The 12,365-nt window shown below is 38.3% G+C and overlaps 1 protein-coding gene across 1 annotated transcript in view; it reads right to left on the bottom strand.

Moving 5' to 3' along the window:
* LOC106874072 (annexin A4) overlaps positions 1-9,595 on the bottom strand; it is a 10,785-nt gene extending 1,190 nt beyond the window's left edge. The window contains exons 1-9 of the mRNA XM_014921658.3: positions 9,581-9,595; positions 9,280-9,355; positions 6,227-6,321; positions 5,591-5,704; positions 4,963-5,050; positions 4,468-4,622; positions 2,891-3,068; positions 2,080-2,192; positions 1-1,577 (exon numbers count right to left, since the gene is read on the bottom strand). The exon at positions 1-1,577 is cut by the window's left edge and continues 1,190 nt beyond it. Coding sequence (XP_014777144.3) covers positions 1,452-1,577; positions 2,080-2,192; positions 2,891-3,068; positions 4,468-4,622; positions 4,963-5,050; positions 5,591-5,704; positions 6,227-6,321; positions 9,280-9,355; positions 9,581-9,595 — 960 coding nt within the window. The 3' untranslated portion in view covers positions 1-1,451. The remainder of the gene's footprint in view (positions 1,578-2,079; positions 2,193-2,890; positions 3,069-4,467; positions 4,623-4,962; positions 5,051-5,590; positions 5,705-6,226; positions 6,322-9,279; positions 9,356-9,580) is intronic.
* Positions 9,596-12,365: the final 2,770 nt, after the last annotated feature.

Genomic DNA, 12,365 nt, shown 5'->3' with positions numbered 1-12,365 from the left:
CAAACAAAATGAGGATAAATATCTGTCAATTGTAAATAATGAAACAATGTCATGAAGATCTATAAATTTGTGGATTTATGGATAGTTAAAGTGAAATAATCTTAGCAAATAGCTGTGAATGTTAAAGTTTTATCTTTTACATATTCCAGATCAAAGGCTGTGGTGATGTGCGGACATCACTACCCCCCCCCCTCCACTTTTTTGTTTTTGCTATCAGGTTTAAATGCTTATCAGTTTTATGAGAGGAGACAGGCACAGTCATAGGCAGAAGGAACATTAGATATGACAGTTAATTAGGCAGACAGACACACAGACACATGTAGACAGATGGATAGGTAGACAGAGAGACAAACAAATAGGTAGATAAAGGGAGAGAGAGAGAGAGAGAGAGAGAGAGAGAGAGACAGACAGACAGACAGACAGAAAGACAGACAGATAGATACATATATACATACGTACATACATACACAGATAGATACACAGACAGACAGGCAGAGAAGAAGGTGAGTTTTCAGATATATCAATAGATATACAAACAGGTGTTGTATTTAAAAGCACAGTTTTAATTAAATAGAAGGATTTCAAAAAAAATTCTTGAAATTCCTTGCTTCTATTCAATATATTAATATGATATTTTCAAATATCATGGAATTTCCATGGGTCCCACTAGTTATTATTGTTATTATTATTATTATTATTATTATTATTATTATTATTATTGCCTTTGCACAGCTTCTAACGTTGGAGTTGCACTACAGTGTCAGCTGTTCAGTACCAGTGAACTAAGGTAACACCCCTTATTTTACGAGCACCTCCCAGAGTATTTGAGTGGTTTCAAGCAGTGCTGTTTTCTGCAAATGCTCCACCCTTATTGCAGCCCCTATTTGTTCCATATACTTCTTGAGATTTTTACTCACTATTCCCAGGGCTCCGACAATTATTGCTACTACTACCATCGTTTTCATCGACTACAACTGCTTAACCTCCCAAGCTAACCTGTCATGTCTATCGACTTTTCTTTCTTCCTTATCACATACCTTGTTGTCAGCTGGGCATGCTATATCTATGATCCAGCATAGTTTGCTTTCTTTCTCAATTAAGATTATGTCTGTTTTCCTATTCTCTATCTCATGGTTGCACTGAATCATAAAATCCCACAAGATCTTTGCATTTTTATTTTCGATGATACCTTCGGGTTTATGGTCATACCAATTTTTGCTCTGTCAAGTCCATACTTACTCCATATATTATTATTATTATTATTATTATTATTATTATTATTATTATTATTATTATTATTATTTTTATTCAATTTACACAATGCACTGGCAAGAGAAAAGATATAACAGAAAGTTGACATCAAATGTTGTTGTTGTTGAGGTGATGGTGTGGTTGATGTTTTGTTATTATTGTTGATGTTGCTATCATGTTTGTCATTGTGGTCGTCCTCCTCAATGTCCCCCAATAAGGGCCAGCAGCAACTTCCTGTAGTCCCCACTGGTGTCACCTTTTATACAATCAACCAACGTTTGGCCATAGAGTTTGAAATATTCTTCTTTAATCTGCACCATATCAATCTGCAAGGAGACAAAACAACATATCTCACATCAGTCCTCATTAGTCCAGTTTAGTTCACATTAATCCACATCATTCAAATTAAAGTCAGTTCAAATAATATTTTTATTACTACAGCAAAACAATCCAGTTGTTCACGGAATAGCATCTGGTGACACACACACACACACACACACACACACACTTACCACACAACCACACCTATATATATATATATATATATATATATACATGGGAGAATATACAAATAATAACAACAGACGAGGACAGGTGGTGTAAATAACAAAAGTATATATTAGTATGACGCTCGGGAATACGGAAAGTCTTTGACGTTTCGAGCTACGCTCTTCAACAGAAAGAATACGGAGACAAGGAGAAAAACACGGAGAAAAAAAATTGAATAGTGTTCAGTCAACGGTCATATATATATATGTATATATATAGATATACATACATATATGTATGTATGTTTATATATATATACATGTACGTTTCCATACATACCTCACATCTGCTAACAATGACTCTGATTAAATTAGAGTCGTTAGTGCCGAGTCCTTTTGTGTATTTGTAAAGGTGCTGAGCAAACAATGTCGGGGTTCCTCGGGCCATGGCGGCTGAAACAGAGAACATGGCAGGGGTTAACTTTATGGGATAAGCATACACACACACACACACACACACACACATAGAGACATATACACACACACATATATGTATGTATGTATGAATCGCTTAATTTTAATTATCTTATCAATTTAATTTAATATAATGCAATGTTTAACTGACCCCTAAATTCTGAAACTGACGAGACCCAACTTGAATGAAATGAAAGCAAATTTAAACAACTCTTTGATTAAAAAAAAAAAAGAAAATTAGGAAATAAAATCAAAATTCAATGCATGAAAATAATTAATTTTTTTTCTTTTACTTCATTAAGGAAAAAGTTTTTTTAAAGATTGATTCCTTGCAAGATGATTCTCTCCTTTGACCTCGAGATGAACAACTGGAAAAAGTGTGTGTGTGTGTGTGTGTGTGTGTGTGTGTGTGTGTGTGGTAAACACTATTTGTTTGAATTATCTCCCTTCGCTTACATTTGCTTTGAGATCAATAAAATAAAAATGAAACAAAACTACTTTATTATTTGCAAGTAAACCCTCTCAAAAGGCACGTTGCTCCAGTTTGGTCACAATCCATTGACTGAAACCAGTAAATATCAAAACAATAAAACTTCGTTTCCAAATGAGTGAATATTTTCCGGTGCTCAGACGCTCACACACGCAGCTCTGTCAGCCAACAGAATGAAAGTCCTTACCAATGGCTAAATAAGCATCTCTCAGGTTTCCGCTGGTCTCAGAGCGTATTGCATGTTCAAAATCATGGCCTATCTTTTCACGGTAGAACTTCATAACCTGGAAGAGGTGGGGAAAACTGCGACCAGCCAGCACAGCATTAAATGCCTCCTCATCTGTCCCCAGTTTGCCCTCTCCAGCCTAAAAAAACAGTCATACAAAATTTAAATCAGTTTCATTAAAAAAATATCACAAATTTCCTAAATGGGGTTATTTGGGACACAAAGGGGCCAGAAAGGAAAGCATTGCACATTGAATGGAGACGTCATGGCCAAGTGGTTGTGATGTCTGCTGCACAAACTGATGATCTCAGGTTCAGTTGAGTATGGGATAGAAATTGTACCACCCACCAGATTATCTAAAGAAGGTGAGGCATGTTTTCTATGTACAGTTGCAGTAATGAAAGAGTGTGCATGGAGAACAAGAATGCCAGGAGTCAAGATTAGATCCTTCATCTCCGGCACTGGACTGCTATTATACTACAGGTACCACCTGAAGAGCAAGATAGGGCTGGAGAGGAGGCACCTGTTGCAAAGCGTATATGAAAAAAGATGGAAGCATGTTGCGAGGAAGTTGGGAGTGACTGTCCCTACTTAATTCTTCCCATGGTAAATGCATGGTGTAGTCGCTGGTAACCAAACCAAAATTCTACAGACAAGTCATCATAAATTTTTTTTAAATTATATCAGTACATAGAATTTATCATTTTTATATAAACTCACTAAGCTTGTCTAAATGTTTGTAATGTCCCTCTGTGTAGCGATAATTTTTATCATAATAAAGAAACAAGCTAGTGATTAACATATGCTGAATATGGGTAACCACCCAGAAACTCAAGTCTGTGTGTATCATGTAAGGCTAGAGATGGAAGTGATGACCTACCCTCACAAATACTAATTGGACATAGAATGTGTGTCGTTAGCCAGCTGGAATATATACATTTTTGTATTTCTACCCATGTGGAATAAAGTAACTTTCATTTGGATTACCACTGCAGGGTGCCAAAGATCCCAGCATCGCCATCAAAATACAGGACCATCTACTGAAACAGCTTGGGTTTCAAGGTCCCACAGCTCTTCAATATCCTTCCAAAATGCCCGAGAGACTTGTGCCTTGTGGATGTAGGTGCCTTCTAAGCAAAATTGGATCAAGGCTTCCAGATGAGTCTACCTCACAGCAGGAAACGCAGATAAGGGCAGCAACATCAAGTGCCCTCATTCATCAAATGCCACACTTCAGAGGAGGTTTTAAATAATGATGCCAATAGTGGTGCCCCAGCATGACTGCAGCTTTAAAGCTGAAACAATTTAAAGAACTAAAGAACACACACACACACACACACACACACACACACACACACACACACACACACACACACATGTATGTATATTTACATAATCGTTATACATCAGAAAGATGGTGGCAGTCTGGGTTCTTATTGGGTGCCTCTGCTCTCAGAGACAATAACACTACCAACAACAACAACAACAACAACAGTAACTGAGTCAATAATTGCATTAGAAACACCAGTGTTACCTACTTTGTAAAGAGAATTAGCGTCCTGCTGTGCCAGTCCAAGGTCGACATCTTCTTTCCGAGTTCCTTCTCGAGCTCCTTTCACTTGAGACAAAAGTAAATGACGAAAATGACCGCTACAGTCACCAGAAATGTCTTCTTCAAGACTGACTTCATATTCTACAAAAAGCAACAGCAATTGTTTATTAGTGAATTATGTTAACGGAGGTGGTGGTAGGGGTGGTGGTGTAGGAATTCCTTAAGACCTTTCAGTCTTACAAGTTGTAAGCTGATCCCACCAGTGCGCACAGTCCAAAGAAGGCACTGGAGCATGAAGTGATCCTTTGACTTCTAGAATCTTGTTGAACCCTCCAATTCATGAAATCAGCCCAGAAGACAAACATTAAATAATGTTGTTGATGATGATGAGGAGAAGGATGTGTCTATTTTACAAACAGACAGAAAACCAATCCAATGTATGCGTTTGCGGCTAGGGGGGTCATGATGATATTTTACTTACCAATGAAATAGCGTTGTTTAATGGCCTCCATTCTTTCGACGTCACGAGAGATGATCTCTATGAATGTGGTTTCATCTGTGCCAAGACCCTGTGGGAAGATAAAATAGATCATGGGACCTGTTGTAGCCAATAAAATAAATCATGTGATCTGTTGGGGTCATAAAGACATGGAATAGATCATGTGACTTACCACAGGCAATTAAGTGACAAAATAAATCATGTGACCTCTCAAAATTAGGAAACCTTCTTTATAGTGGCCCCCTTTGCTAAAAATAACAGCCAAATCTCCCTCAAATCATAGCTGAGTCTTAAATACAGAACTCCACATTTGATCCAACACCTTCACTAATATATACAAAAAGATGGGATGGTCACAGTTGGATTGTTATTGATCAGAGGTGAAGTGCATCAGAACTGGCCTCGGGGTTAAACTACAAGAAGGAAGGACACATTAGGTAATGTAGTCCAAGATACACTCTTGTCTGAATAAAAGATGGTGTGGTCATAGCTGAAACATCTTCGATCATAAGTCTGTTGGATCAGGGCTGACCTGGGGCTAAACAACAACAACAACAATAAAAGCACACAGACACACAGACATCAACATGGCTGACATACGTGAACTCACCTTCATTGCTTTGCACAGTTCTTTCACATCATAGAGAACCGGTTCAGTGAGGAGGGCCATGGCCGTGTCTTTATAACGGAAGCTGAGATCACTCGCCAGATCACTTACCATGGCCTGGAACAGCAGAGTAGACTGAGAGGTAGAAGGTTCAAATCACAGCATGGCTCTTGTGGGTTTTATCAAGAAATGGCTCTTACACACACACACACACACACACACACACACACACACACACTCAGATACACCCACACATACATGCACATATGTACATTAAACATGCATATATAAATATTCATATATATGTATATACACACACACACACACACATATACGCATACACTTACATACATAAATATGTATATATATATGTGTGTGTCTGTGTGTGTGTGTATATGTATGTGTATATATATTTATGTGTATATATATTCACACTCATCCACATACACAGTATATATACATAAACACACAAACATAGATACATACACACAATGCTTCCACACAAACATACACAGATACATTCACATGGATATACAAACGCTCTCTCACGTACACCTCTGTACATTTATCCACACACACACACTCCAACACCCATCTACAAACACGCACACATTCCACCACCACCAGTACAATGGTTACCTTGCTGTATTTCTTGTTGTATGTCAACATCATCTCCTCCCTCTGTTTGTAATTACACATGCTGAGGAGTTCAATGACTTTAGCATCGTTTGTTCCTGTAACAAAACAACATTGTGTCAGAGATGAATAGAAGCACTAAACTCTCTGGCGCGGCACAATGACACAGTGTCACACAGAGGCACATGTCTCATTGTGAGTATATTACCCTCATCATTGTTTTCTCTCCATTTTCTACAGTGGGGGGGGGGGGAGAAGCACTTGTTTTCAGTACATCTCTGAGGGGAGAGGGGATACTGCTGACCTCATTTGGCTCAGCAATGGGTTAAGGGCTTCATTTCACTCCTGTTTCAATGTTTTTGACCTGGTTTCTACAGATGGATATTCTTCCTAACACCGACCACTTTACAGCAAGGACTAGGTGCTCTTTATGTGGCCCCAGCAATGTATATATATATATGTGTGTATATATATGTCTGTTTCTCTTTCTCTCTATCTCTCTCATTCTCTCTCCATCTACGTATCTCTCTATCTGTCTGTCTGAGTGTTGGTCATTTTATAGTGGCACTGACACAACAGGGGTTGCTTTCTTTCCAGAAAACACTTCTGAGTTCTCTCTACATTTCACAAAAAAAAACTCATTTTCTGTTCTTCTCTTCATTAAAAATAAACAAGTGAATCTCGTCTAAAAATGTCCTTTTTGTAGATTACACAGCACAAGTAATGGCTAAAACATCTACTGTTTATTATTATAGCCTGTGTGGCTCAGATAATTAGACTTATTGGATCTATCCCAAAAGGATAAAAGTTACCCTTGACTTTGGTTGCATTTAAAAATCAACATAAACAGTCACAATAAAGTTATGTTGACCCCCAGAACTCCCCCAATTCTACACCCTGGGGCATCGGCACTTCATATTCCCAATACACAAGAAATAGGTCCACTTCACAGGGAAAGTTAAAAAGTAAAAAAAAAAAAAAAACTGTTTTGAATTTAAAAAAACAAAAAAAAAACAGCATAGAAAATAATGGATTAATTAATAATAATTGAATAAAGAAAATCAATTGATAATGATTTTGTATTTAACTAATAAAAATTGTGTTTAAACTAATAAATAGTAATTGTGCATTTAATTAAAAATAATTACATAAAAATAGATTACTTAAAATCAAAGATGTAAAGGTGGATTAATTAATATTGATTTTGTATTTAATTAAATATAATTGTTTAAACTAGATTATGAAAAACAGATTTTCTAAAACATTTGTAGATTTGCAGAACATTTAAATTCTGTAAAAAGTAAGCATTTAAAAAGCATGGCCCAGGGTATAGGTATGTTGATTACTGAGATTGACCCAAAGTTTGAAGTGTAAGGGGGAAGGTACAGTCAATGAGATTGACTCCACTATGGGACTGGGGACCTTATTTTATTAATTGTTGATGGATAAAGAAAAAGTTTACCTCATCAGGATTTGAATTTAGGACATAAAGGGCTTGAAGATGGAGCACAAGGAATTTTGTTTGTCCCTCAGCAGGTTTAACAGTTGGTAGACACGTCATCATCATCATCATTTAATATCACTTTTCCTTGCATGTAGGGGTCAGATGGAATTTGTTGGGGCAAGATTTTCTACAGGTGGATGCCTTTCCTGTCACCAAACTTCACCTGTCTCTAAGCAAAGCAATATTTTCCTGTGACCAGACATGTTTTTCATGCAAGACTAGAAACAAACAACACCACTTATATGATGGTGATGCTTGTTTACAACCACCAGGGGACACCAAGACAAGGCTACCCATAAACACACATATGTACAGACATAATGTATGCATGCAATAGGCTTCCTATAGTTTCCATTTACTGAATCTGTTCACAAGGCTTTGGTCAGGAGAAGTAGTAGAAGACTCCTTCACTGGCTGCCACACAGTAGGACTGAACCTGAGACCTTATGGTTTGGAAACAAGCTTCTTAACTGCACAGCAACATCTATAGCTCTAGCCTTGCCCACAGAAATCCTTTTTATATCTCTTATCATTTATCGTTTACTTCTTTTACCCATGAGACTGCAGCCATGCTGGGGCACTGCCTTGAAGAATTGTTTCAGTTGAATGAATCGACCCCAGGACTTATTTTTCTTCAAGCTTAGAACTTATTGCATTGGTTTTTTTTAGTTTGACTGCTTCTGATTGTCAAGCAGTGGTAGGGGACAAACGCTGACACTGACAACCCTGCCACACACACACACACACGCACATGAACACAGACATACACACATGTATGTGTGTATGTATGTATATATATATATATATATATATAAGGCACAGGAATGGCTGTGTGGTAAGAAGCTTGCTTCCCAACCACATGGTTCCAGGTTTGGTCCCACTGTATGGCACCTTGACCAAGTGTCTTCTACTGTAGCCTCAGGCCAACCAAAGCCGGAAACTGGTAGCCGGAAACTGAAAGAAGCCTGTCATATATATATATATGTATGTAATTATGTGTCTATGTTTGTTCCCCCACCATTGCTTGACAACTGATGTTGGTGTGTTTACGTCCCCGAAACTTAGCAGTTCAGCAAAAGAGATCAACAAAATAAGTACTAGGCATACAAAGAATAAGTCCTGGAGTTGATTTTTTTTTTTTTGACTAAAGGCAGTGCTCCAGCATGGCCACAGTCAAATGACTGAAACAAGTAAAAGAATAAAAGAATATGCTGATGACTGAATCTGAAACCCTGCAGTTGGGAAGCAAGCTTCTTACCACACAGCCACGCCTGTGTGGCACCTTGAGCAAGTGTCTCTACTGTAGACTTGGGCCAACGAAAGACTTTATCAGTAATTTTAGAAAATTGCCTAACTTTCCATGAATTCTTGAAACCCCCACTTTTGCTGATCCTCTCAGGAGGCCATCATCCGGAGTATTCTCCTTGTGATCTAATTCTTGTCATGGCTTCTAATTTAAATGTTTTGAGAAGTCAGTTTGAGAGATCGACTCTGTGAGATTTATAAATCGGTTTTGTGATGACAGATATAATGTGTTGGCAGGGATTCTTACCGAGGTCAGCAACTGCTTTATGAAGTGCCTCTGCTGCTGTGGTTGCATCAAAGTTCTTGGCTGCTGTAACAGTTCCCTGCAAAATGACATAATAAAAGGAGACATCTTTAACAAGTCATTTATCAAAATATCACATTCACTGAAGCAACAACCATCATGTTTTGTCATCATGTTTTGTCATCATGTTTTGTCATGTTTTGTCATCATGTTTTGTCATCATGTTTTGTCATCATGTTTTGTCATCACTACAGCTTTCCAATGACTGTCCGGTCATAGACTACATGATCCGATCAATAAGTACCTGGACTGTTGCCATAGTAACGAAGCTAAAGCACGCAGAATAAAGCCGCCTGGCACAGGTTGACCTTCAGCTTTGCTGTACATGCACACAAAGTTTTAATGCTCTAGCTCACTTCTGTTGTTTACAGCAGTGTTTGGAAGGAAGATGTGTAGTGTGTGGGTGTCGCATTGACCATGGCAGAGAAACTTGAGCAGAGAATCTTCATCAAATTTTGCCAAAAGTTTGCTGATACCTGCTCAGAGGCCTACACAAAGTTTTCAAAAAGTTTTTATTGTTCTCTGCACAATCAAAGAGACCTTGTGCAACTGAAACCAGAGTGTCTCTTTGGTCGGCAGTTTTGGCACAAACTTGGTAGTCGCTCTCAGACAACATTTGCTAAACAACAGCAGCAAAAATGAATAGTGATGAAAAGTGAAGGAAACAATATCCTATGGCAGTGAGCTCTCCAGGAAGTACTCTCTTCCTGATGAGGTCTTCAGGAAGTACTCTCTTCCTGATGAGGTCTCATTCAACCCCAAATCATTCAGACTAGCATACCTCAAAGAAAACCTGGATATGAAAATGCTCAGCACACCAAAGAAAGGACCATGCATGGGTGTGTCCCCCAAAGACTTGAAGAAGACAGTAATGCTGATTTCAAATTTTGGCACAAGGCCAGCAATTTTGGGTGAGTGAGTAAGTCGATTAGATCAACCTCAATGTTCAACTGGTAATTATTTTATCGACCCTGAAAGTATGAAAGACAAAGCCAGCCTTAGTGGGATTTGAACTCAAAACCTGAATACAAACGAAATACTGTGAAGTGTTTTGGCTGGCATGCAACCGATTCTGCCAGCTTGCAGACAATAAAAGACAGAAATATTGATGTGAAGTGAAAGCCACTCTTGGTCTTCTGACTGATACATCACATCAGTTTGAGAAATCTCAGAGAAACAAGCGGCCAATCTGCTGCTCATATATTCAACAATTTCAGTAGCTACAGAAAACTGGGACTATTAATTTGTATATTGTGTTGAAACTTTATTTAATATTAGGATCTCAGTTCACAGAGTATCAAGATATAAGATGTGTAAGCTATATGCTAAATCTATAAACAGGGCTACTCCTTGTCCTTTTGGCTAAGATCAAAGTGTGTTATATATATATATATATGTATATATAAGATGGAATCTCCTGCTGTTTTTTGATGTATAAGCATCTGGCAACCGACTCTTTCTTTGTCAGTCTCAATGCTTTTATGTTGAATGTGACATTTGAGTCCCTTCCAATGATTTGCAAAAAAACCCCTCAAATGTTGCAAGTATTAGAATTATGGATCAGTGCATATATATATTTTCAGCCACTTTTCTCCTTTGCCTTGCACTCTCAAGAGCTGGTTGAAACAAAGTCTCTTACGCCATTTTCATACAATGATCTCCATGTTGTTCACCCCCAAAGCTGTTTGTTTCGAAGGTGTTGTGAGCTATTTTGACCGCTGAGAGGTTACTCTTCAGCTTATCCTTATGAGCCATGGTTGACCAACATTCCTGTGGCTACCATCAACCTGGTTGTACATGAGGACTTTGGGGTCTTCTTTCATCACTCATATGTATATTTAGTATATTCAACCATTTCCCCAACTCCCATATTGATCTCATCCAACACTCCACCCCACCCCTCTATCTCATCCTCCACTATGCAACATTAATTATGCAGACAGCTGTTCATCTAAATTATTGTTGTCATATGTGTGAGTGTATATGTGTGTGTATGCATTCATATACGTACACACACACACACACGCACGCACGTCTATTAGCAGGTCATTGCCATTGACCTATTTACTACTTTTCACAGTCTGCCACACTCTACTAAACCCTTTGGCCCTTTTGGGGCTTTTGTGAATTTGTGAATTTCACTTCATTTGTTAATCATCTGAACTTTTGTGAAAACTCGTTTCCTCTAATTAATTATTTTAGATACTTATTTGCAGTTGCACCATATCTTTAGAGATGTGTACCTAATCATGGGGTTAGGGGTTTTGTTTTGCTCTGACATATTTCTGGATTTCATCCCACAACCAGTTGTCATGAACAAATAGATTAACTAATCCCATGGGTGATTGTAGAGGGGCCTATTGTATATTTGGCCCCTTACTTTTGTCATCTCTTCCCCACCAGTTCCTTATTTCCCTATCACTGGTCCCTCCATCATTCTCCTAACTGCACTTTTCTGCTGCTGGAATTGAATGAAATGAGAGCTACATATTTCATCACTAGCTACTTCTCCCACTCTTTGGGACCCACTTCATCTAACATCCATCCTTCATTCTTTTACTTGTTTCAGTCATTTGACTGCAGCCATGCTGGAGCACTCTCTTGAAGAATTTTAATAAAATGAATGAACCTAAGTACTGTTAATTTTTTAAACCTGGTACTTCAATCAGTCTCTTTTGCCGAGTTGCTCGATTATGGAGATGTAAACACCAAATACCAGCTGTCAAGCTGTGATGAGGGAACAAACAGACACAAGAACTGGCACACATAGATAAATATAATTATGCGATGAGCTTCTTACAGTTTCCATCAACCAAATCCACTCTCAAGGATTTGGTTGGCTTGAAGTTATAGTTGAAGACGCCCAAAATGTTGCACAGTGGGACTGAACCTAGAACCATGTGGTTTGGGAAGCAAACTTCTTACAACACCACTATGCCTACACTCATATATATGTGTGTTTATGTGGAGAGAAAGAGAGAGAGTGGGGGGAGAGGGGAGAGAAAGAGGAGAGAGCGGGGGGGGGGGGA

Source organism: Octopus bimaculoides, chromosome 28 (genome assembly GCF_046866305.1).
Source record: "Octopus bimaculoides isolate indiv1 chromosome 28, ASM4686630v1, whole genome shotgun sequence".
Taxonomy (NCBI): domain Eukaryota; kingdom Metazoa; phylum Mollusca; class Cephalopoda; order Octopoda; family Octopodidae; genus Octopus; species Octopus bimaculoides.
This window is presented reverse-complemented; position numbering and strand designations above follow the sequence as displayed.